At 36.7% G+C, this 27,453-nt stretch overlaps 1 protein-coding gene across 2 annotated transcripts in view; it reads left to right on the top strand.

Annotated features, from left to right (window-relative positions):
* LOC119084201 (rho GTPase-activating protein 26) overlaps positions 1–24,024 on the top strand; it is a 30,955-nt gene extending 6,931 nt beyond the window's left edge. For both annotated transcript variants that reach the window (XM_037194079.1, XM_037194080.1), the window contains 12 exons: positions 13,435–13,592; positions 13,673–13,846; positions 18,880–19,095; positions 19,276–19,347; positions 19,956–20,016; positions 20,441–20,715; positions 20,785–21,127; positions 21,200–21,305; positions 21,369–22,391; positions 23,340–23,419; positions 23,488–23,508; positions 23,588–24,024. In XM_037194079.1, the coding sequence (XP_037049974.1) occupies positions 13,435–13,592; positions 13,673–13,846; positions 18,880–19,095; positions 19,276–19,347; positions 19,956–20,016; positions 20,441–20,715; positions 20,785–21,127; positions 21,200–21,305; positions 21,369–22,391; positions 23,340–23,419; positions 23,488–23,508; positions 23,588–23,658 (2,600 nt within the window). In that variant the 3' untranslated portion in view covers positions 23,659–24,024. The remainder of the gene's footprint in view (positions 1–13,434; positions 13,593–13,672; positions 13,847–18,879; positions 19,096–19,275; positions 19,348–19,955; positions 20,017–20,440; positions 20,716–20,784; positions 21,128–21,199; positions 21,306–21,368; positions 22,392–23,339; positions 23,420–23,487; positions 23,509–23,587) is intronic.
* Positions 24,025–27,453: the final 3,429 nt, after the last annotated feature.

Here is a 27,453-nt window from a genome sequence, read left to right on the forward strand (position 1 = left end):
CGTATTTACGTAATTTTGTTATACACGTGTTGGACGGTACTTTGGGTACAAGTAACCAGATTTGTGGACTTCCATTCAAAAATTAACATTTTTCGTTTTTATTGATTTTACCGTCCACGAGAAACACGTAATACGAAATGCGTAATACGTAATACGAAATTAGTAATACGTAATACGAAATTAGTAATACGTAATACGAAATGTCTAATTTTTTACGAAATCTAACACTGTGTTGAGTGCTGTGTCCTTAATTTCACACTTAGGATTCTAACTTCCTAGTTTTCACTCTCTGTCAACGTCCATACCACATTTTTAGTAAAATTTTCTGCTACAATCCTCAATAAGGACCTTCGGTTACATTTTACGTTACCTCGACAAAACAATAAGACTTCCCTACTTCCTACCAGTGCACAGAAGTTATAAAACAAAGTTTTTCGATTCGTTAATGTAACATCTCCAACACAGCGTCTAGACAACAAATATTGATTTCTCAATTATCTATGTACTCCACTAGCACACAAACATTGCAATTTTATCATGATTTTGAAATATTCAATGCAGACTGCAGCAGAATGGTGGCTTTGGTGATAAATAAATTAAACTTTGACTCAGAAAAATGTTTAATTAATGGCTACGTGCATTATAATGTGTACCAGTGTTGATGTTCACATGGGGGTCACCACTCATGAATTCACATTACGAAAAGTAACGTCTTTATGGTTCTTTACGAACTTTAGAACTTTAAATTGGACAGTCAATTGGAATAGTAAATTTTCGTTTTAATTTTCATTTTGATCGTAAATCTTTAGAAACTTTTTCTGGTACTTTCGAAGTCGTGTTTTGGAAAATGGAAAAAAAAATGTTTCTATCTTCCTGAGTTGTCTGTTTGTCCCTTAGCGATAAAAAATGGGAAATTCAATTCAGGCGTGTACACGTCCTTTGCAAAATAAACTTTAGGTTCACGTAGAATGAACCATTACAGTTGCAGCTCTATACATTCCACATTCGGTTGAGTTTACCTACGATCGATAGCAAAAGTATACAATAAAGTGACGAGAAAATTTGTTGACAAGAGTCAGTTGAGGTGTGAATTTTCTGTAACCGAAAACCGAGTAGCATCTACGGTTTGTGGAAGCCACACAAGTGTAATGTTTTCACGGCTTAATTGTTTCATGCGGTCTCGAAACAATTACGTAAGTGAACGGTTAAGTACCAGGCACAGTATTAAATTTCAATGCTATACACATCACTATTGATTAGAGTGTTTTTGTTATTTTTCGCTGGGCGATAACGAAAAATCGTCAAACGAAAATGCATTCTAATCTGTTTTTCGTTGTTCTGTTCGCGTACTCCTTATCGTTTTTGTATTTATTTTCAAATTATTGAATTATTTACTAATATCCAGATAATTACGAAAAAATTAATATAGGGCGCACACTCCTTCTATAACTACACGTTGTGAGTAGGTATTCACATCATTACAGCAAATTATTGTCATTAGCGTAAAAATCATTAGTGTAGCCTGGCCTCATCTCCCCAATTTATTATCACAATATTTACGTTACAGACGATTTTGTGGTGTTAATTCGTAGATTGGACCAAGTAGAGTGATTCCCGGAACTTAAAATGCCTACAGAAAATGACAAATTGGTTAAAATATCACCAAAATCATGGATAAAGTAGAGTGGACACTGTTTACATCCTTATTTATCGAAGGCATCCCATCCTCAAATATTCAAAATGTATTGACGCAACTTACATTGTGGAATCTACTTTCTTCAAAGACAGATAAGGGACTGGATTACAGACCTTTGGCCTTAATACAAAGTTTAAACCGTCTGTTCTGCCGTGTTGACCTAAAGCACCAAATCGCATTTGTGTCTTTGCTTTCAAACAGCTTTCGATAGCTCTTTTTGTATTCCATCCAAATAATCGACTTTTCCAATGAGATCCAAAAGAAGTTAAAGCTTTCGAAAGCTCTTTTTTTAAAATAATAACTTTATTATCATTCCGAGTGTTTGACACGTGTGGAACATTATTTTAAGCTTTCTACAAAGTATACAAACGGGGCTTAACACGGCCGTGTTCTGCTCATAGAAAAGTCTTATTTTCGCGGTAAATTCTTACCACAACTTCCACAGCATTTGACTAATTCCACTTGTCATAGTTTTTGTGGAATGGAACCGAAAGAAACATTTTAAGTTCGTTATCATAGCAAAGACTTTTAAAAATTGCGACTGAGGCTAGACTTTATAGAAACGTCTTTGCTTAGAAGATTTCGAACATATAAGGTATTAAGGTATGCATAAATGACCAAGCACTCAGTTCGTCGTAAGATTGCGCTAATTCACTTTGCAACACACGGAATGTACACGGATGGTGACTAGGCGCGTTGGATAGGTTTCGGTGCCCTGAGTATAGAACACACCTCCGTTCGTCGTAGTCACGTCTGTAAGTCGAGGCACCTCACTCAAATTAAATAATATGAAAGTACTAGTACACCGATCCAGTCGGCGGCTGGTGTGATAAGGTATTTGGACCTCCTGAATTCAAATATAAACTCCATTGATCTCGGTCATCTATGGACTAGGAAAATTTTTGTGTTGAAATCTATCAAACTCACGGCTGGTCTTTGTTGGAACGCAAATCAATCCGTTCCAATATCTGTCTTGTTCTGTATGTAATGACCAGAAATAATCTTTCTAAATAAAATATTGCGAATTGTGGTTCCCATAAATTACCGAAAAAAAAAAACAAAGCACCAGGCTCTTTATCGTTACATCAATATAAACCACTTGATGCTTTCAGAAGGCAAACACAACCAAAATAAATATATTCAAAAGAATGACGAAATCGAAATATTTATAAACCATAAAACGAATGAATGTATAAATCTGAAATAAACAAGAAAATTGTTAAATGCTGAAGCTGGCTATGCAGTTCTACTACAGATGAGACATTTTATAACTCTTGACTTTTATTGTATGGTAGAAGAAAAAAACAACTTCAACAAAATGGTTTTATTTAACCAAATTTTAGGTGTGAATGGAGTCGTCTTTTTCGTTACGTTTGAGTTCAAGGTTCAAAGTTTACAGACCGCATAATTACGGCTATCGAATCGTTTAATCAAGATCTACAGTTGTTGTGGTGACTTGAAGGTTGGAGACAACATTTGAAACTTTGCGATAAGATAAGATAAAATTTGAGGACTGCGGAATATTCTATAATGTTCTTAGCCTTTCAGAAACTGCTGATCATCTGTTGTCGACATAACAGCATCGACAAAAACAAACGATGAACTTCGGTTAACGTGATCATATACAGTGTTAACAGAGAGAAGTTTGAAAAACATTTCTTTTATTCGGGTTTGAGGACGCATTTTCGTTTGTTAAATATTTGACGTTGCCTTCGAGCCTACGTTAAAACTGTATATAGAACAATGTATTGGGCGATGGTGCGTTGCTTATCAGCTACAAAAGAGTTTTCAATTCAAGTACCACTGTCGCCATGGCCTGATGAGAAATGGTTTTTTTGAACTTCATATTAATGCAACATGTCGAATCATTGGTCAAACGTACCTTAATTTCAATTAAATGAGTTAAAGGCAGTGAAGTTAAAGATTTTGTGACAAATGGCGATACTTTCAACTAAATAACTAACTGTAACATTTTACTAGGGAATGTCAGCGAAATTTAGACATAAATTTGCTTCAGCTGTTTTCAGTCCTACAAAGACATGTAAGCAATGCCCTGTAACATGTGCACAGTACATTGACTATTTTAGCATAGTATAATTTACATTGGCTGCTTACAATGTACCTGAACCATGTACGGTGAATGGTCATATAGTAAGTTGGTACTTTTAAGCTAGTACGTCTTATATAGCTGGTCCATTCATGCGAGAAAGACTGTTTATACTTCTTTATACAGTTTTACCACTACCACACGCAGGTGCATAATTATATCAGTATAAGCAAGAACTTTTGTTTATATGCGTGGACCAGCTGACGCAAATTGATGTCTTCATTATACTGACGTCCACTGTATGTCAAACACATTTTTTATGTTAAATCTTGTGAGACAAAGCAGTGACCACCCTAAGTTGAAGATATATCAGATACATGCACGGAACACGCTATTCTGTCATGCAAACCTTTTAGAGAATATTTTACAAATTTATGTTAAGGCGAAACTTAATTCGAATTCAGTAAATAGAAAACCAGCAATTATCTCTGACACCTGCGAATAATGAAATCATGATGACTCTGGTCACCGAATTCATCTGCGGATTTCCCCAGTATTTATCCATTTTTAATAGTTGACCCAATAGTTCCTAGCCGAAAAGGAACAATTCTAAAATTCCATCCATTTTGTGGAATAATTGTGTAACCTAGTTGTCATTGATGTCGTATTATAAACAGTCACGTACAACCTGTGCTACATCTACACGAAACATAATTTTCCAATATTGTACGAATTACCTGCAGTCGCATTTAAACATTGAAATTGAAAACGATCAAGGTGAAGTGGAAACAAATAATCATTCAAGTCCTAAACAATTGAACATTTGAATGTCGGAATTTAGTTGTATTCATTACTATATGTAGCTTCCGTTCAATTTCCAACCTATACTGTAATCATACTCGGTGACATAGTTGTTTCAATTAATTTAATAAATTCATATAACTCTACGATATATCGTCGATATCGTCTGGTATGGTTAAATGTATTCGGGCGGGAATTGTTATATTAGCCCATGCAGCTGAATTTTTCTCGTATAATTTTGCAATCATTTTTATTTTTGCCATTGTTGCCATTAGTGTTTTCGAATACGATACACAATGCAATGTTGTAATTATACAAAAACAACACAGGCCATCTCAATTATCGACACCGTTGGTAATTAATAATAATTTTCATGTGACTTTGGTGGATTGAAGAAAAATGTTAATTCTTCAATTATTGATAACAGACTATAGCAGACACAAAAGACATTTTTATTGTTGTGTGCTTCGAACAGAAAAGCCACAGAAAAAAACAACAACAACAAAAACCCCGATAAGCTGAGTGTGTTTTTTTCGTCGAAGTCGTCTCCTCGCTGTTTACTAAAATGATTACCTAAAATATTACGTCTTTTCCATCCGCACACTTTTAAAGCTTATATCCATACATTAATCTACCTGTTTGTCGACTCTATGTTTGTTTATCATAAATAGATGTATATTTCAATAATAATAGGCATGTATGTACTCTCGGTGTTGTATATATATGTCCATATGTTCCACATCTCTTTATTGAATATACACATTCCTACAATGTAGATTGGGCATGAAATATGGATAGATATAGTATGTATAGGCTATGGCTAACTATTTATATATATCGCGTTTGAAGGTTATGTAAACCATAGTTATAATACATTCCGTGTAATATTTTTAATGAATGTAAAACCATAATAACCACCATTTTGTCAAATCAATGTGAAAATAGATAAATCGCATTTGTACCTGGGTACACACACACACAAGGCAAATAACAGAAAAAAATATCGACACAAAAATCGATTTGATTTTTTTTAAAGGTGAGACATCAGAAATTATTACGATCTGGTGCAATATAAAATTGCTATTGAGCATGCTCCATCCACGGTTTTTCTTCGATAGAAAATACGAAACTAATAGTAGGATAATGCACCATAACTAGTCCCAGTATTTACTGAATAATGGGAACAAGTTATTAAAGTCCCTAAGCAAAGAATTGAGTTTTTATTCTATCAGTGCTGAACTCAAGGCTGAACTGGCTCAGAAAATCCCCAATGGGTAATTAGAAAAAAACCATAAAGTCCAAAAAGCGATTCGGGAATCGCCCAAATTCACAGTATGGTCAGGCCAGTATACTATTGGTTCATTCACAAAGTACGCATGTTGTCTTCATACATTTTCAAAAATGTCTCTGTAAATTTTTGAGTTCGACGGTTGAAGAGAGTGTGAACGGCGCCCTAGGTCCTAGAGTATAGTGGATTTTGAACAATTTTACTAGATTTCGATTGATTCTGTTTGATAGCTTCAGCGTTATGTACCCCTACATTGTAAGAGTATTTATCACACACACAAACGAACTATCACCGCTCATCGGTTGCATTGTGTTAATGGAACACGAGTTGCAATCTTGGCAAACCAAGTGAGACTGGGGCTTTTCAAAAAAGGCGTCCTAAAATCCCATTTCAAATAACATTTTTTAGCTCGTCGATGAGAATAAGGGATGATGTCGGGGAAAAAACATCCAGGTATTTGGAAAGAAAAAAGTTTTTAACCTGCCCATTAACCTTTACATCTACAAAAAAAAAGCCCGTTTGTATAATCTTTACCAGATTGTACTTCCTCGACATTAAAAAATGATGTTCAGCCGTCAATTTTTGCCAGTGACATATTGCGATTCCGAAGGAAAGTTGGAGGGCCTTACGAATGGTAATAATGATGCATCACTTACCATAGATCTCTTCAGTTGGCGAAACTAATGACAGTACCCAGTTCTCTTTGACTGTTTTGTGTGCTAACTAATTGCAGCTAACCTCACAGAGGCGGAATATTTTTTTAAATTCCTGAGAAATCAACATCAAATTTTAGCATCTTTTGGAACAATTTAGTGATTTTACTTTGTTTAACTTCAAATACGTTTCCTGGTTACTTCAAATTGTTCAATAAACTTTTTAGTCCGAATTTTCAGTTTATTCGTTTTCTTAACAAAGAATTCAAAAATTACCCCGTTTCGCGAAGTTTGCTGCATTTAATTATCACAAAAAATTGTGGTATGTGATCGCACTGCCAGTGGTCAAAATTTTGATCTATTGGAAATGATAATTCTTGTCGTCACGACATATATGTATAAATTGAATCTATTACTTCGTTTGTTTAAAGAGATGTTGGACAACGGCAGTCACAGAGAACGGACGTGTTTATGCGTTGCTCTCTAAAAGTGTTTCTTTTGTGTGGCTGTGTGTGAATTCATTTTCGATTTTGTCTAATTTCTGTGCCAACTTTTACGGCTTTGGTGTTTTTATTTTGCTGTAATGTTTAAATGGTGAAATTATTTTAAAGGTTTTATTAACGAAGTCAAAGTGTTGTTCTCGTAGGTCATTTTCTCTTTGATCAATAAAGTCGTTCTCGCCTCATTGTGCGATATCAACAATTGTGTTATTTCCTTTGTTATTTAACATGTGCTTCGTGGCGTCGGTTTACGGATTAACAATCGACTCTACCAGAAGCTAATGCTAAATTACGTGCTCGATTAATGTACGAAAATGACACATTGCCGTATGGCATCTGGCAGTCAATTTTAGTGCAGGTAAGGTACAAACGCTTCGGGTTCTCATTTGACACCCCAAAACCACATAGCAAATTTTTACAAATTTGCTGTGGTACAATCCCAAGATACAGAAACTATCTTGTACTCCAAAATGACCGCGAGGTTTAACAGATCTATTGATTGATACGTTGTATGGATGTCAAGGGATATGACGAAATACGAATCATTCAAACGCTACAACCTGCAACGCCAGAACGAGTTCAGTCACATGGTGGCATGGCGATTTATACGAAGAGGCAACTCATGGCCTATGGTGATTAGACACTTGCTATTACCTAAAACTAATAGCCGTAACCGTAACAAAGTCGGAAATATCAAAAAACCCAACATTCGCTTTCTCCATAAAAGAAACCATATCGACATAATGTCAATAGTAGAAAGAGCTACAACATGACAATGTTGATAGCGCCATCTTTGGGAAAATGTACAGGTCAATTAGTGATGGTTGTGGTATTCGCATACCACCCACGGCTTGGAGAATTCACAACGTATGGGACGTTAACACACGGTCGATTTGTGAACAATCTAAGTCGGGAGAGATATGATGTAAAATCACAGTCCATATGATCAAGAGACTTGTACAATAGCACAACAGGCCCATCTGAGGCTTAGGTGCTGGGCTTACACCCTCCCATCTAATCTAATCTAATCTAATCTTGTTTAAAGTGGTGTTGTTTAAGACAAAATCTTTTACTTCATTGGTTTAAACAATTATTGTGCTTTATATGACATGTTAACCGTATGCCATTGCTTTTTTCTGTCATTACTGTCGGTAACAGATGATAAGTAGGCTGGTTAACCGTTTCTGAACAGTGGTTCATGTGTTTCATCTTTCCAAAATCATTTTACTTGCAACAGCCTGCGAAAATAAAATTTCAAGTTCATTTTCGTAGGTAAAATACCACACGTTATTGTTTGGAGATTGTTATTTTGCCACGAAGGGTTTGGGTTAAACCTCTCTGTCGGCAAAATAAACATTTCCAAAACGAAGGTGGAAACAAATAGGCTCCAACTTTTGAATATTCTCGGCGTTTTAGTCGTGCAAGTTTGCAAAATTCAAACGTACAACTTGTGCAGTCCTTGAAGTTTTAACAGACTAAGGAGTCAGATTCTTTTCTCTATATGGTTTAAACAAATGAAGTTCTCTCTATTCTATTGATACGTAGCTGCCTGGTTATGTAATTTTTACTCGACTCATTTTTAATGTCGAATTTCGCGTACGAAATCTAATAACAAAATGAAAATTTGTTGTTGCTAAAATTACGCGATCTTAAATTGTGTTTCCTAATCCAAATTCATGCAAAATAACCACTTGAGCCTTCCGAAAATAATTAAATGCATCGTTGCTGTCAGCAATGCTGTGCAATGAAATTAAAAGTTTTATTGCAATATTCAATTTACACCCGAGATACAGATGTATATAACCACAGCATAGAGAGAAAACTCATAAATTGATGTTAATTGCAATTCACTTTTTTGCACAATTTGAAATTATATTTTACAATTCAATAAACTTCTCAATCATACGCCTGTCATTTTACCATGAAATATCTGGAATATTAACGATGGATCAGTAACACACATGAGTAGACAGTTTTCTCATTTATAATATCTTCATCATCGCCACTATCTCCGTTCAAAGATGATAAAGAAAATAAAATTGAAATGATAAATAATGAAGAAGAAAAAAAAAAGTTAATAAACGTCTCCGCACATAATGACGACATTTTGCAGTAAAATGCAACTTTTGTTTGCTGGCGGTTTCACAACAATTTTTTGCCATTGTACGAATACTCTTTTTTATTCCAAATAGAAGATAAATAATTGTATGAAGAAATGCAATCAAAATGTAATAATGAAAATTTATTTATACCAACTGGATTCAGCAGCAGCAGCGGCAGCATTTTGTCATAATAATTTCTTTCACTTTCTCCATTAATTTGATGTAAATAGTTTTTTTTTTCTTCTTGACTATACTACTATACTACACTGTAGTGATATGCCTCCGACTGTTTATTTGATGCCATTGAATATTATGAACACTTTATAGAGTTCGTAATGATATGATATATAGATGTAACACAATAAAATAATAATAATAAAAAGCGCTGCGACCATAAAAAATTGTTTGTGTGAACGTGGTGAATGAATTGGAAATAGATGGATATGAGTTGTGTGTAATGCGTTTGCGGATTTTTTTCTCTCGTGATTTTGTGAATATTTTTCCACTGGTAACGCTAGAAGCTGCGGGAATTTGCTCATAGATAGGCCTCACAGATAAATGGAATTTTTGGCTAATACTTAAAACATATAATTCCAGTCATTGAAAGTGTATTTAAAATTAAACGAATCAATGCTAACTTTTTGCATTATTGTTCTTTGAAGAACGAATTAAGTACAATGACGCTCTTAACGATAACTCGAAAAATTAGAACGAAGTTCTGTGAGATATGAAATCTCAATATTCCCATCTGCGTAACAAGCGCCTTTTGCAATTAAACCAAAAAATTCATTTTATTATACGAGCCTATCACGCAATTTTTTTCGTTTTAATAATTTAAAATTAAACCTACCAGCTACCAGTCTAAATAAAAAAGACAAAATTTCGATTCTGTGAACAATAATCATTCAAAATCAAAATTATACACAAAAATGTGCGCCAACAATGCGAATTGAATGATTAAAGTGTGCGCACTCCAAACGTTTCAGATGTATGCATTGCACAGTGCTTTCTACGGCAATAATATAGCCGTGCCTTTTTGCCCACAAATGTTCTCAGTGATATTTTGACCAAAATATCCGATTAACCTTCACCAAACTTTAGAGAATGAAAGTTCCACACGACTTTTAGCGGTACTCCCCAAAAAAAGTTCAAAAAGTTTTGTTTTTGTTCCCGTACGGACTCTCTCAAAAGGGCATTTGGGGTGCTATATAGCACCCCAAATGCCCTTTTGAGAGAGTTCGTTTTCATAGTAAATATTAACTTTTTGATTTGTTTTTTGGGAATATCGTTAAAAGTCGTGGGGAACTTTCATTCTCTAAAGTTTGGTGAAGATTGATCGGACATTTTGGTCAAAATATCACTCAGAACATTTGTGGGCAAAAAGGCACGGCTATCTTATTGCCGTAGAAAGCACTGTGCAATGCATACATCTGAAACGTTTGGAGTGCGCACACTTTAATCATTCAATTCGCATTGTTGGCGCACATTTTTGTGTATAATTTTGATTTTGAATGATTATTGTTCACAGAATCGAAATTTTGTCTTTTTTATTTAGACTGGTAGCTGGTAGGTTTAATTTTAAATTATTAAAACGAAAAAAATTGCGTGATAGGCTCGTATAATAAAATGAATTTTTTGGTTTAATTGCAAAAGGCGCTTGTTACGCAGATGGGAATATTGAGATTTCATATCTCAAAGAACTTCGTTCTAATTTTTCGAGTTATCGTTAAGAGCGTCATTGTACTTAATTCGTTCTTCAAAGAACAATAATGCAAAAAGTTAGCATTGATTCGTGGAATTTTAAATACACTTTCAATGACTGGAATTATATGTTTTAAGTATTAGCCAAAAATTCCATTTATCTGTGAGGCCTATCTATGAGCAAATTCCCGCAGCTTCCTAGATTATAATAGCAGTTTACTGAACTGCTTTTTTTTGTCGTTAAATTTTTAAAATTTATTTTTCCAAATGACAACGAGGAGTTAAATTTGAATTATAATTGGATGTAATTGGGTCATTTGATGATTTTAAATTTATTTGCTGTTTTTTTGAGTGCTTTATCCCTATTTCAGCCAATCAAAGCGATACAAACGTTTTTTTTTTTTTGAAATTGTTTCGATGAACTCAAGTCCGGTCTGTGTGATATAGATAGGAAATGACCAAATTCATATTTGCCAAACATTGATTTGAACGCACATGGCATAGTAGATATTGTGGTGACGGTTTCTATTTTGGCTGGTGCACACTTGTGGTATGATCTTCGTGATTTTGTCGAGCGAAAACGAAACTTTTGCGAATAAACTTTCTAAATGACAAACGGTCAAGTTAAGAAATGATTAGGAAACGTCAGATTGGTGGAACGGAAACGGCAACACAAAAACGATTTTTCCTTGTCAGATTATTCAGGGACTTGTTTTTAGAAATACGTTTTCCCACATTTTCCTAAACTTCTTCAAAAACCATTTTTGGGAAAATTAGGAAAAACTGGGAAAATTTTGAGAAAACGGGGAAAATGTTATCGTACAGTCAGAGGCAGTTGAACTTCAACATGAATCTACTTCAGCTGTTTTTCAGCTGATGCACACTAACAATCAAAACTGTTAACATGTTTATACGATTTTACCACTACCACCGTGCCTGTAGCAGCTTCAACCGTATAAACAACCGTAAATAGTTTTGATTGGGTGTGTGGAACAGTTGAAGCAAATTCATGCTGAAATTTTAGTGCCTCTGACTGTAAAAATAGTCGACATTATCACAGTCTATGACCATCAAAACTACCAATTGAATATTGAAGATATTGTGTGTACAGTACCGTCCAAGTGAATCAAAATAGTGCTGATCATTATTATAGGTAGTCCTGAACATTTACGTCAGTTTTACAAGTCACTGACGATCAGGTAGCATCACCGTAAATTTGTTGATTACTTACTTCTTACTTCTCCGGCGCTACAGCCACTTATGGGCCTTGGCCTGATCGAGAATCCGGTTCCAGCGAACCCTGTCTCCTGCTACACTTCGCCAACTCCTTATTCCCAGCGTCCGAAGATCTGATTCGACGCCATCTATCCATCTCATTTTTGGACGACCTTTTCCTCGTCGCCCTTCTGGATCGTTTCGGAATAACGTCGAGGGGGCTCTGTTAATATCCATGCGTGCTAGATGCCCTGCCCACCTCAACCGTTGGACTTTCACCACTGCCACAATATCCGGTTCGCCAAAATCACGTTTCAGTTCAAAGTTGTACCGCCGCCGCCAACTTTTGCCTTCGCGCATTGCTCCGAAAATGGTACGGAGGACTTTTCGCTCGAACGTTAGCAGCAACTGTTCATCACTCTTCTTCACCGTCCAAGATTCGCATCCGTAGACTAGAACCGGGTGAATGAGCCTTTTGTAAACTTGGCACTTCGTTTTCTTAGATACCAACTTTGATCGTAAATGTTTAATTAGACCGTAATAGCATCTGCTTGCCGTCATGATTCGCCTTTGTATTTCCGGCGTGTTGTCGCCATCCGATCGAATCAGCGCTCCAAGATAGACAAATTCGTCGACTACCTCGAGGTTCAACTCATCAATGCTTATCACGTCTCCCTGTTGATTGGCTACCGAATCGGGCTCGGCCTTCATGTACTTAGTTTTTGATTCGTTTGTAATCAAACCCATTCTCTCCGCTTGGATTTTCAGATTTGTGAAAGTGTCCACTGCTGCTGCTACGGCTGGCGAGGTCCAAATTTGTTGATTGGTTGTTTATAAGTCTGGAAGTATTCTTGAAGATTTGTAACTTTCGACGGGTTGTGCCTATCGATAACTTTAAATGAGAAGTGGTAACTTTGAGTTGAACCTCTCCCTTCTAGTGCTTACGAAAATTATAGTAAAATGTAGCAAAGACAGTAAAGACTCAAAGTTACGAAAAGTGAACTTTTTATAGTGATGTCTAAACAAAAGAAGTAAAAGATTATGAAGCTCTGTGTCTGCCGTTTCCAAATGGATAAGTAACTTTTTACAGAATTGTCCTAGACTGCGGTGGACTTATGTGAAACACGTTATTTGAATGTCTCTTACAAAATTTCTGATTTTTCTTACTTTATCACTCAAAGGAACTGTAAGGGGTTACCATTGGTTTTCAATCATTTTCCATTGCCTTTTGAGGATCTTCCATTCAAAGGATGTTCTTTGGATATCTGCCCCTTGTTGCCACCAATCCGATCTGCTAACAACAGATATAGCCCAGTCAGTCCGGGCCTGGACAAAAAAATCATCTATTGTCATCACCGTTGATTAGACTAAATTCATAATCGACTTTCCGTGTCATTTTTAATAACAAAAATTTTCCAATTAAATTTCCAGATTTATCCCGAGCTCAACGAACCCTATCGAAAAGTCTGGATGAATTCAATTTCGAGTGTATCGGTACAACACAAACAGATGACGAACAAGTTATTGTCAACAGCTTGAAACAATTCAGCCGATTAATAGCGAGCATCGAAGATGAACGTGATAATATGGTAACGTTTCTGAAATGAAAACTTTTTTCCCTTCCTTTCAAGACGGAAAAAATGCTAAAGTTTTTGAATTATACAACCAGCTGGCAAACACTCATGACCAAATTGTTGTTGCACTGGAAAACTTTCGCAAGGAACGAATCGGTGGAGTTAAGGAAAATAAGAAAAAATTCGATAAGAAGACGGCAAAGTTTTGTCAGGCACAAGAGCGATTTCTAAATATGTCGTCGAAGAAACCGGATAACACAGTTTTGGAGGTGAGTAATTGTTTGCCATTTTATTTTGTTCATTTCGTTTCGTCATCGCTGTCGATTTTTATTTATTTTTTCGTGTAATTTTCTCACAACTCTGTACATCATCAAACTGTAGAACATTTATGATAGTCGACTGACTAAATTGCATGACAAATTGACTTCCAAACTTTCAATTTTTAAGTTATTCTCTTTCGACGTTTTAATTATATCGAACACAAGTTTTGTTAATTAACATCTACACATCGACGATTAGTCATTATGGTGTCTAAGTATAAATACACATCGTCAAACTTTCTGTGACAAAGGTAGCAATTTTTATTGAAAAAGAACATCGAACGAACATACTCGGCTCAGCAGAGTCTGTCAACCTTTCACTTTAAAGATTAAAAGACCAAAATTAACCAAATAAACAGTTACATCATCCCTCGGTGTCAGTAGAGCTATGGAATCTTCTGCTGCTGTTCCATCTAATTGACTTTGTCAATTTGAGATTCATTTCTCGGGTTTTGTTAAAGGCTTTATCAAAGCTTTATGTGAAGGTGTAGCATGTTCACATAAAGGTGAACTGAACATTTATTTCAGCAACATAGGTGGACCTGGACCTGGACATTTTAAGTATATTTTCGTCAATCAATACGACAAGAAAAAAAATGATTTGTTCTAACGAACTCGGACAAATGGTTCGTTCTGTCTAACCTAGATTGGGGTCTGTTTGCTAAAATGACTTTCAACTTCAATTTAGGTGTTGTTTCGATTGTAAATATAAACGATGTGCACGCTTATCTATAGGCATAACTTAGGTGTACACAGTGATAACAACATCGCGATAAACTCAAAAATAACTTGCGCCCAATCCATGCCAATAAAAAAAGTTTGCTGCTTTGTCGGACGAAAACAAATTTTGTGCCCTCGCTTGACTCATTAAATCGTAAAATAATCTGCAATTATTGAAAGGTTAACCTTGAAGAAACGGCTAGTAATCTGCCTTTAGAAAAAAAAATCTGCTATCAACAACGATGACATGATTAGACGATTAGCTCTGGCTATATACCGAAAATAAATGAAGTAAAATATTTTTTAATCGAACACTAGGAAATACTTTAAACAAATGAAGTAGCAGATGTTGAGGATACGTTTGCCTATTCTAAAAGGTTTCCATCGGAATAAATCTTTTAGAAATTACATCAACAATTACGTTCTAGTATCTTTCTTTACATTTTTTGGGTTTGTATTTCTTTCATATGCAGAGAAGCACCGAATGCCAAATACTATTTAGAATTTCTTTTGTTCCTTAAACAAAACAAATTCTAGGAGGTATTACGCTATGCGGACTCTTTTGAATTACTACGCTTACATTGCACCAATTTGAATATTTTCAATCGATTAACCTTCATCAGTCATTTAATAGAAATCAATCAATTTCTTATGATCACAGTGTTAGGATTATTATTTTTCATAAATAGTCAATCCATCATCCATTGAATCATGCTTCTTAATGCTAATTTCTCTTACTCTCGTAGTTCTTTCGTTCCACTTAATTTCGAAGTACTTTAGGTCCGTTTAATGATGCCAGATTTATGTAATGGAAATTGGAAATAAAAAGAATTACAAAAATGAAACTTTGGTTATAATACATTTAATGTTTCTTCGTATAGCCCAGCCCCAGTCGTCAATCTGTCTATACCCATGGTATTGTAATAGTCAACAATTTCAATCCTATTCATGCTTCTAATTCCACATGTGATATCAAAGCTAGCAACCATTTTATTTGGATCGAAATTATTGGATCTTGTAATTACTTCCATCATACACAGCTCATCATACGGCAACAGTGTCTAGATATTTGCAATTTGTTCACAAAAACTTAGAAAAATTCGCTAAAAGTCTATAAAAAATTATCGCAAAATTGATCACCAATTTGGTGAGAAACAATAGAGCAATTCGCATCGCTTGGATCGACAATTATGCTGCGTTGTTCTTTGTAATCCGATTGGCAACAAACGTTGAATATTTGACGACCCAACCCAACATAATTGTAGATCTCAGCAACGAAAAAATGCTCATAGGTTTTCGTCCTTCTGTGCGTTGTACGTAAACCAAACGAATCTTTCGAAGCCGCGCTTTTTTTCAAAGAGATTTAAGTTTAAGAGCGCTCACCCCTATGCAATTTTCTAGCCTACATTTGTGCGCAAAAATATTCGTTTTTGATGATTTCTCTGAACCAAAATCTTATTTTGAAAAAGTAAAACCATTAAAGCATGCAAAAATGTGTTACTTTTAAGAGATAAATTGGTTTGTGGATGATAACTTATTCCACTTGGAAATGTGTAAATTTATGTGTTTTGTAAAGGTGGTTTAAGTTATCGAACACAAACCAATTTTCCCCTTAAAAGTAACACATTTTTGCATGCTTTAATGGTTTTACTTTTTCAAAATAAGATTTTGGTCGCTATTTTGGATTTTGGCCGCTATTTTGGATTTTTGTAAAATCAATATAAATAGGTGAAAATGATAATTCCAAAATCACTGATCAGTGGGAAGTGTAGTTTGTGTTACTTTTGAAAGGAACGTCGTACGGGGCTTCGTAATTGCGCTATGCGCAATTTTTAAGACGTACACATTGCATAAGAATTTTACGACGTTTACGGGTGCAATAGGCTTACGGTAAGAGTAGGGCGACGGACGAAGTAGGGTCACGTGCGCAATAGATGTACGGGTTTGTACGGGGCTCAGTCGCAGCAAACGCTCCGACTGTTCTGACGGCTCGTTTTCCCTCGGTTTCAAGGACCAAATTGTGACCAAATTTGTTTTGTACTAAGTCAACTACTCGTGTTCGTATATATCTCTGATAAACTTCATGGATGCAATAATCTACTGTTAAGGTTAAACTGTCAAAACAAACTTCAAAATTGATTATTGTTTGAAAGATTTTAATGTACGAAAGTCAGATCAGCCTTTTTATTCCACATAAACAATTATTATCGATATTTCGTGGGTTGTAGATAAAATGAACCGATTCCTACCTCAATATTTTCTTATCTTGTTTTTCGTTTATATTCATTCTCACGGAAATGAGTCGCTATGAATGGAACTGATACTTAAATTACAATTCAAATATTTGTTTAACAGTTAGTACAGAATATAAGTCAAAATTGATATAGATTATGCTATGTACATCAAGAGAAGACAGTTAAATGAAACGAAAAAAAATAAATTATTTTTCTGTTTGGGTACCTTGGCACACACATTCCATATTTTAATTGAAACAAAAAATTAATCATTAATGCCAATACGACCAATACGTTATGTGTGTGACACATATTTTTTGCATTTTTTTTCCTTCGTTCATTTGTTGTAATCTACAAACAAAAATTGAGTGGGATGCATACGATGTAAGCCATTAACCATAACCATATAATACCCAATGACAGAAATAGTAAAACACCTTCTCGAAATTCACTGTCAACTGTTCATCGATTTTTTCGTTGTTGTTGTTGTTGTGGTTATATTTGTGCCTATGAACCCTCGCGCGCGTTATGTCACACTTTTTCCGGATGTGCGCATGACTTCGTTCCGTTTTACCCCAACTTCCACTGGGAAAACTTTTTGCGTAGGTGTTTTTGACTTGTGGATTGTGGAATAATTTAGACATGAGGGGATAACATGATTTCGTCGAATGATATTGGTGAGACAGGTCGAATCTGGTGCGTTTGATTTGGTCTGTGTAAGTTAGAGCCGCTACAATTATAGAATGGACCCGTTGGTAATGTGAGTAATTTGGGTGGTTTCATTGCTATTCGGTGGACCTTTATGCTACGAAAGTCACTGGCTCTATTAAATTTGCCAAAATTTCTCACTGGCACCGGTTCGAAAAAGCCATTTAGGGGACACATACAGCTCAAAAATGGCCTGGCCTGCCATTTCTTCTCTTCCATCACTAACAAATTCAATTAATTCTAACGTCTAAGCAATTTCACTGTAAGATATTAAGGACACATTTGGTCATGTAAGTCACATTTGGGAAACTAGAACTAAGATTCAACAGCCCGGCCATCTTACGAGTACTTTAGTGACAACAATATCATTGAGTAATGCTTGATTTCCACTTACGCCGCTTATCCTCCGTTTAGCTAAACGACGCCTCTTTTTAATTGTTTAAATAGTAAACGGAGAGCGAACGGAGCGTAAACGGAGTAAGTGGAAATCAAGGCTAACTCTCATGAAGAACGATGGATTGGATATTCGTAAATAAATAAATAAACTAAATACAGCTAAGTCGATGTCAACAAGACGCACCTGTGGGGCCGTTCATAAATTACGTAACGCTAGAGGGGGGAGGGGGGGGTATGAGGCAAGCGTTACGGTTCTAACAAAATTGGGTCAAACTTGACCCTTTTAGCGTTACAGACCCGGGGGGGGGGTCTGAAAAATGTTGATTTTTGCGTTACGTAATTTATGAACGGCCCCTGTCCTCGGTCCGACACTATTTCCGGAAAAGATTGCAAAGTCAAATCCCTTTCCATTCTACCAAACAGGTCTAACGGTGGTGTAATTTCCATTTTTATTTCCTGTTCGTCCCAAAACTAAATCGACGAGTTCCACACATTCCCCTCCATTACGTGTGCCATTTTTTTTGAGTGTGATCTAATGACATTCACTTCATTTTCTCTCCAACAAAAAAAAAACAAAATTTCCTATCCAAAAATCAAATTACCCAGCGTACCAGCTTCGACCTTGGACACATGCATTGGTACAGGCTGCATGAAATCTAATACAAATCGAAGGTATACAATTCGTTGTTTCAATTCAGTGGCATCGACAAAATTCTGAATGAATTTCTTGCCATAAAGTGTTTTGCTATTGATTTTATCTTGGTGTGTGTACAAGAAGGGGTGTAGCAACAATTATTATGAATGAAAATTTGTTGTCCTATCCATAAATCATGTAATTCATATTCATGTGGTTGGAACACAGCCTGCAGTGCATTCCAAATAAACTGAATGTCTAAACTTTTGTCTTTTTGCTTTCGTTTTCAGGCCGATGCTAGTCTTGGAATGTTAGAACGTGAATATCTGCGAGAATCACTCAGTTATGTGTTAGGAATTCAAGATGTACAGGAACGGATAAAATTTGAATTTGTTGAAACATTATTGGGTTTTATGTCCGGATGGCTGCTATTTTATCATCTCGGACATGAAGCTGGTGAAGATTCCAAAGAATACATGACTGATTTACAACATAAAGTTCAAAAGGTGAGACATTCTGATCGGTTGCTTTCAGTCCATAGAATTTTTGTTTTCATGATTTTTGAGTTACGATTTTTTGATTGATTTTAAAAGTTTGATTTTTCCGATGAGTTCCATTTTAAACAAAGAGTTGAAAGCGTTTTGGGTTTTAGTGTTTTGTTTTGCTAATTAACCCAACCATTTTAGACAAGAGAGAATTTCGACGAAACTAGAACGAAAGCAGAAGAACTTAAGGCCAAATACATGGATTCGAAAATGGTAATTTAGCTTTGTTTCTGTTTCTCTTTCGTTTTTTGTTTGAAGCCTTCGGCCTTTGTTTTATGCTTCGGTCATCAAGGTCACGTGCACCAATTCGATCAATGCTAATTGTCTTTACAAAAAGCTCACTGGTCAATTTTCAGATCTTGGCTAATAAATTCTAAATTGTCGTTTCAAAGGACACAACAGAGCAAGTGACATTAAATTGGTACAGTTACCCACTGTTACATATGACTCTGCTACCGTACAGGCTGTCACCAGGTTCAACCTGATTGTCAACCTAAATTTGACTGGTTTACAGTTTTAGCTTTACCGATAGCATTTCACTGTAGCAGAGACACATGTAACGACAAGTCACTGATAATGAGAACAACCATGTCATTTACCTTCATTGTTGAACCCTTTCACACGACAATTGGATTTGATTTATTGTTTTAGAACTAAACATTTACCTGTTCCGAGACAGGTTTAATGTCAAACAATCCTTTCTGAATGTTAGAATTTTACCGTAAGTACTAACTGATCGAAATGATTCAGATCGAAGCATAAGAAAGCCGAGTGAAAAGAAAGAATTTTTGAAGCAAGACCATTAACCGATAAATTTACAGAAACCAGATACCAAGTTCACCAAGCAAGGCTACCTATTCTTGATGGAGAAGAGTAAGTTAAGTAAGTATCTGTACGGGCATAAACCATTTCTTTATTATTACATTTCCCTTGACATTTCCTTTACAAAGAATGCCTCTCGGCGCTGGTCGAAAATATTTTTTTTTGCAAAGCAGGAAATTTTCAGAAAATTTTTGCTTGCTGGAAGAAGGACTTTATATATAAGAATATAAGCCTCCGTGGAAACAGTTGTTTTTACTGTCAGTCGATTGAAATTCCTGCAACTGACCAATTCTATGGAATTTCTATGCAAGCTTTTCATGTAGCAAGAATTTGCTTGTGATCCCTCGAGAAAAATGACTCCTTGAGTTTCTCAGGCATTTAAGCCTACAAACTAAGTGTATCTGTGGGGTTCTCTTCGGCCGACAAGAAAACGTTTCCACAAAAATCACTCACTGATTCTCTTCCGTTTTTTTTTTGCTAACAGAAGCCTTCACCGCCACATGGTCAAAATACTATTGCACCTACAAGAAGCAGGAAAAGCAATTCACAATGTTGCTTTACAATCAAATGGCTGGCCGTTCCGAATCACCGCCAGAGTATTTGACATTGGTACAGTGTACGCGACGGGCATCCGATTTCGAGAAGCGATACTGTTTCGATCTAACGTTCGAACAAAAGCCGGGAATAACCTTGACATTTCAAGCGCTGAGCGAAGAGGATCGTAAGGCTTGGCTGAATGCGATGGATGGCAAAGAACCTGTAATTGCATCTTCTTGTGGGAAGACGAGTTTTGTTAATCTAAAGTTTTTGTTTTTCGTTGAATTGCAGACATATCTGGCGCCTGGTGTGTCAAAAAGTAATGAAGAATATTTACTGGATGATGTGGGCTTTGCGTTCGCGCGAAAATGTATCGAAATCGTCGAACATCGTGGATTGGAGGAGGAGGGCCTGTATCGGATAGGCGGTGTAAATACGAAAATCACTAAACTAATCAATTTGGGCATGGACCGGCAGAAGACTGAAAAGGAACGATTGCAATTTTTTCATGACGAGCATTCGTCGGACCTGCTAGAAACCAAAACCATAGCTAGTGCATTAAAACATTATTTACGGAATCTAAGCGAACCAATTATGACATATCGTCTGCATCATGGATTCATTGCAGCTGCAAGTAAGTGAATCGACGATCGGGTTTGATGCGGATGGTCTTGCAATAACGAAATTTTCTGTCCGTTTTTTGTAGAGCAAGAAACACGCATTCAACGCATCAGCGATGTACATACCTTAATTTATAGATTGCCAAAAGTAAATTTCGAGATGCTGGAAATCGTGATTCGCCATTTGAAAGCGTAAGTCAACGAGGTGTAGGAGAACCGACAGAAAATTATTTTTTTTCCCTTTTCGCTTTGCAGAGTTTCAATGAAAAGTCATAGAAATAAAATGTCGATCTTCAATTTGGGCGTGGTATTTGGTCCAACACTACTTCGTGCCGTTGAGGAAACCCTTGCTGCCATTCTGGACATCAAATTCAACAATGTCGTGATCGAGATTTTGATCGAAAATTTCGATCTAATTTTCAAAAATCCACCCGGTAAACCATCCGACAACAATATGCTACATTCCAATCCGCCAGACCCAGTGCCAAGAACGTACGGCAGCAGTGGCTATCGAACAAATCGAAATTCGTTAACAACGCAGCCAGTCGTACGCGTTGTAACCAGATCAATTAGATTAGATGGCGACACGGTGATGTCGTCCAGCTTACAGAACATTCCGAACGGTATGCACAATCCAATCTACCAAAATAGTAGCGGGAAAAGTTCGAAGAGCTATCATCCCATCTACGACATCAAACAAAATACGATGAACCAGTCAACACCGTCCCTCAATCGAGATATCAATTTGTCGCCGCGCGATGTAACACTGACGCGAGACACAACGTATGCAACATCGCCAACGAAAGGTCACAACATATCGCCGAACCATCGAGTGGCTGAACTGAATAAGACCCATGCGAATCATGGCAACAGTCGCGATAAACTGTTGCATAGCCGGGTGGCCGACACGAATTTGGGTCGAGACGCCAACATGACCACAATGACGAGAAGCAGCGGTGACGGAATCTACGTACAAACGCAGCGCATCAATCCGATGAATTACAGCGAAAGTAATCTGGTTCATCCCAGTTCGGTGATTGACCGTATCAATTCGACCAGCAGTTCGAACGAATCGGTGTGCTCGTCATCGTCGTTGAACCATTCGTATTCGAGGCATGTACCACCTCCGACGGCTATTAAATTTGGAGACTATGGCAGTGGTGGTGGTGGCAATAGTTTTGCGATGAGAGATGAACCGAATCAATCGTATATGCCGAAGAAAACGCAACGATCGAAAGACATCAGTGTGCACAGGTTCAATTCGCCACGGGACAATGTGTAAGTGTGAAATGTGTAGTTTACGGTTGATGCGATTGTCACTGTCTCAAGAAATGTTCAGTTCACAAGTTCCAGTATTTCATCTAGCTAGATGCCATGCATAGAAATAGCTCAAAAATCGAGGAAAGTTGCATATGTATCTATTGAGCATTTGTTTCTGTGGCGAAGATTTGTCTTTCTCCCGAGCATTTGCTTCTGTCTCGAGCATTTGCTTCTCTCTCGAGCTTTTGTTTCTCTCTCCAGCTTTTGTTTCTATCTCGAGCATTTGTATTTCTACCGAGCATTTGTGCCTCTCTATCGATCATTTGTTTCTCTCTCGTACATTTGTCGACATCGATCATTTGTTTCGCTCTCGTGAATTTGTTTCTCTCGAACATTTGCTTCTCTCTCGAGCATTTGTTTCTCTACCGAGCATTTGTTTCTGTCTCGTCAATTTGTTCTCTCTCGAGCATTTGTTTCTCTCTCGAGCATTTGCTTCTCTCTCGAGCATTTGCTTCTCTCTCGAGCATTTGCTACTCTCTCGAGCATTTGCTACTCTCTCGAGAATTTGTCTTTTTCCCGAGCATTTGTCTCTCATTTGTTTCTCTCTTCACCGTTTGTCTCCCTTGATCATTTGTTTCTCTTTTTTTTTGTTGCTGCGAAGAACTAGAAACCTGCCACGGATTCATAGTTCTGAGTGATTTTTTCATGTCGGGACTCTCTAGCGGTGGTAACACGCGAAATTTTTTAGATCTTATTATCATAGAAACGGTTGCCAAGCGTAGACAAACAAAGACACCCCACTGTTTGAATCAATTGCTACCTATCTCGCACAGCATGACCTTCAAAGATCTAGCGACTTTTATTTTGCTGATCCGACGTTGTAAATAAGCTTCTGAAACATTGAGCTTTTATTTACAAACACTTCCTACTCTCAATTGACTCACTTGTATCCATTTGAAATTGCAGACGAGTAAGAACACTGTATGCCTGCCTAGCCGAAAATGATGGAGAATTATCGTTCGAGCCCAACCAAATTATAACAAATGGTAAGCGAAGTGCACAAAATTTCAAATTCGTTCAATTCTCACGATTCTTTTTTGTTTCCACTTAACAGTTCGGCCATCCAGTGAACCAGGTAAGTCTTTCTGTGAATACATCGGTCCCGAATAAATGACTAACTTTGTCCCTCTCTCTTTTTTTTTAACTCTCTTCAGGTTGGTTAGATGGAACGCTCAATGGGAAATCAGGGCTAATTCCGGAAAACTATGTCGAAGTTTTACCATAGCTAAGACCACACCGCCTCGTTCAATAATAACGCAACCCCAAGTAGTGCATCGAAATTGAGAATAATTTCAATTGGAAATTTATGATCTCCGATAATTTTGTCGAATCGGATGGGTTACCAGAACCGGAAGAAGTGATCAAAGTGTTAAGTGTATATAAAGAGAGATTCGATTGAAATCGTTCTTTTAAAAGGAAAACCGTGAAAAGACCTAAAATTCAGTGATGGTTTTGTGTGAACGATAAATGATTCACTTCAACGAAGGGGGACTTTTAAATTGCTTTGTTTTTTTTTCGTAAGAGTACCACTAAAGTGATATTAATTTTAGTTGTCTACGTTATTGTATAAATTTAGCCATTCAATTTTCAACATTTTTGTTTATAATCTGGAGCATTTGAAGTGCACCTGCACCATGCTAAAAGTGTTCGGATTTATCGGTTAATTTTCGTTCAATTGAAATGTCGAAGGAAAATGTTGCTCTGTGCTCTCCGGTGGTCGATAAAAAGAAGAACTGCCCGATTCGTTAAACTCATGCTCTTCATAATATGCATGGCCAGATTGTAATAAGGCCTTGCCTGGAGTTAGACAAATTTTTACCAGGTGTTAATGAGGCGGAATTGCTTAAACTTTCGCAGCTTTCGAGAAAAGCCGTTATGTATGCACGGTAGAAGTTCTTACGCTTGATTAACATGTACTTTACCTACCGCAATGTGAATATCGTGACTTTCCGGTAAGCATGCACGATTTGGCTCGAAAGTGCTTCCGGAATATAATTTCCAATTCCAATTCGGAATCGCAATCGCCTTCGGCTTTCCGGTTCCGGAGACTTTCCGGTAAGCATACACCATTTGGTTTGTAAGTGCTTCCGGAATATAATTTCCAATTCGTAAGATTGCACTGGGCTTGGGCTAGAATCTTGTCGAACGTCAAAATGAGAATTGGATAAAGTTTGGAACATGTCGTTCGACCCTGGGTAAAAAGAAATTGCATGGAAGTTGCGGTCCGGTCAGGTAATTTTTGGGTAAAAATTCTGACCTAAGTTTGATCGTCAATGATATTTATTCAGATATGTTTCAGTTACCCTGAGACGTTTATTCCAATTTATCGGGTAGTCTGTCGGGTTCTAGGTCAAGTTGGACCTGATCACTAAATTGGGATTCCATGTCAATCAGATCGGAAGAGATTACATTAGCTTTTGGTCCAGGCCTAAGCTGGCCACACTGGGCGAGGCTAATTGTGCCTTTCGAATTTTTCTACAAATAACTGCATTGGCGCTTCTTTGTAGTGCGTATCCGTTCTACGAGCAAGATTCGCCTTTTTGCAGCGTGTTTAGTTCGAAACAGGTTTGCGTTTTATCTGGTCCGAGCCTTGACCTAACTTCAACTTCCAGATGAAATCATAAATGAGGCAGAAACCATAGGCTGAATAGATGAATGCCTGAGCTTACGAATCCCAGAAATGATTGCCTCGTCGTTCCGCAAAAATAATTTGCAATTAGTGCAACGAAGCAAATTCATTAACTGTCTCGCAGCACGAGCACAACGAATGTGGAGTTACCTCTCGCGTAGATGGTACTCCGTGTGTTGTGTATTCTAAATAGCCTCAATACAGACAATAGCGGCAGAGTCAAAATGACCCAAAATTATATCGGCTAAATTTGAAGTTTTTGGACAAAATGATGTATGGACGACTTGTACATTATCAAAAATAAGGGGCACCTGCCATACATCACTTTTCGATTGGACCACAGGTACCACCCGGAACCACCTGGAACCACTTGCAAAAATCAAGCAAAATTTCGACTCTGCCGCTATTATCCGTAGAGTGTGTGTTGTTCGTATTGAGGCTATTTAGTGTATTCACCATGATCGGAACGGTTCTAGATTTGAATACTGATCATACCACGCAATTAAGTCGATGAGATAAGGAGCTTGACATTTTGATTCGAAAATTGTTTCCGATAACATCCGAACAACTGACCATTTAGTTGTCTCGGATTCGTAAATTATTCCTCTCATACATACCAAGGTTTCGTTTTCTTTTTCATTGATTTTAGATGAATCAGCATTTCGTTTTCGTATTTATGCAATATTCAGATAAATGAGCGACTAAAAATAAAATTAGAAACAAAAATTATGAACTGTAGGGGATAAGTTGGAGGAAGAGGAAACTTCTTATGGAAATATATAAAAAGGAGAGGAAAATTGTTATTATTATTATACAAAGGCTGTTACCAATTTTCTTGGCACAATGTGTACATATAAAAAAATTATTAGTAGAAAAGAGAGGAAGAAGAAAACAACAAGTTGAACTAAGAAATTTTAAAAGAAAAATCTAGAGCAACAACACTGTAAAGGAGAAAAATGAAAAAAAAAATATTTTTTTATAATTTTGAATGAAAAAGCTTAAAAAAAGTAAAAAATATTACGGTGAGATAGACCTAATTGCGAAGAAAACGTAAACGGAGAAACAAAAACACCAGACAGAACTTTAATAAACTTTATCATGCATTTTAATGCCAAAATGGAAAATGGACGAAAAAAGTGAAATTTTGTGAACAAAAACCATGTTTTGTTTGCGGTTTTGCTCTCAATTTTAGCTTGGCATCAGGTTCTTTTCAGGTCAAGAACCAAAGGTTTCGGGTTTCTTTGATTACTGATGGTTCATACAGTAGCGTCGTACATTTTTCACTGGGCTCAGTAGCTACTCATCATTTCAAAATTTATATCGCCATAAGTGGTAGTCATGAGCGAAACTCTTATCATGTCACAGACTCGGTTAGAGGATTTACAGCATTTAAAATATTGAAGCTACAGCTACTGAGCCCCGTAAAGACTGCACCATTTATCTGGAAATTTTACGTTCAGCTTACAGAGACTCAACTCAAGAATGTTGTGTATAAATTGTGTGCTTTCCATGCAGTACTCGATTGTGTTGTCAGTATGCGATGGATCAGAACAAAACATTCTTGCCTTCCTTATATGTAAAAAATCAATTTTAAAATTTAAACTGGCGCAAAATCGGGAAAGTACCGAAAAACAGTTTTGAAATATTTGTCACCCACTTTATTGCTTTCCTATTAATGGGACTCAAATAAATCAGAAAAGATTAGATCTGCAAAAAGTTTTCTGAAAATGTGCTTCTGGTGAGTCGTCAAAGTTCGCACATGAAAAATTGAGTGAATTTTAGACTAAAAAGTTCTTAAATCCATTAAGAAAATTATTCGTTTTACCACGAGTTGGCTTAAATTCTTTGGGATTTTGCAGACAATCCAAAAAAGAAATGTTTTTGAACATCGTCTCTGCGGTGTGAGTGGGTGTTTGACCTAAAATTGAGGCCTAATTACAAAGAAAAAGTTGAAAATTCTTGTTATTGTAGATAACAGAAAAACCTAATGCTGTTGATAAATGTAGTTCGGTCGGAATATGTGAGCGCACCAAAACTGGAAAATTTTCATTTTCCGATTTTGCCCCATTTTGCCAAAAAAAATTTGTAGATCTCTTTCGTCCTGATCTCCGAACCATCGCACACCCATAGTTGTCAGTGTGCCGAGTGTTCAAAATTCATCCGCAGACAGACTAGAACCAATTTTCAGATTTTTGAAGCAAACAACTCTGATTAGATTGGTTCAAGTCTAGGATAGTTGAGTGGACGCTCCGCCCTTAGCCGGACTGACTCAGAAAAGCCATTTAGACGTTGTATAAGCAAAATTTGTAACATATTGCACTTCATTCATGCAAAAAATAAAAAGTCCTTCGGCAATTGCCCGAATGCCCATAGCACCAGTCTCTGGCCTGG

The sequence above is a fragment of the Bradysia coprophila genome, unplaced genomic scaffold, assembly GCF_014529535.1.
Source record: "Bradysia coprophila strain Holo2 unplaced genomic scaffold, BU_Bcop_v1 contig_732, whole genome shotgun sequence".
NCBI classification, from domain to species: Eukaryota; Metazoa; Arthropoda; class Insecta; order Diptera; family Sciaridae; genus Bradysia; species Bradysia coprophila.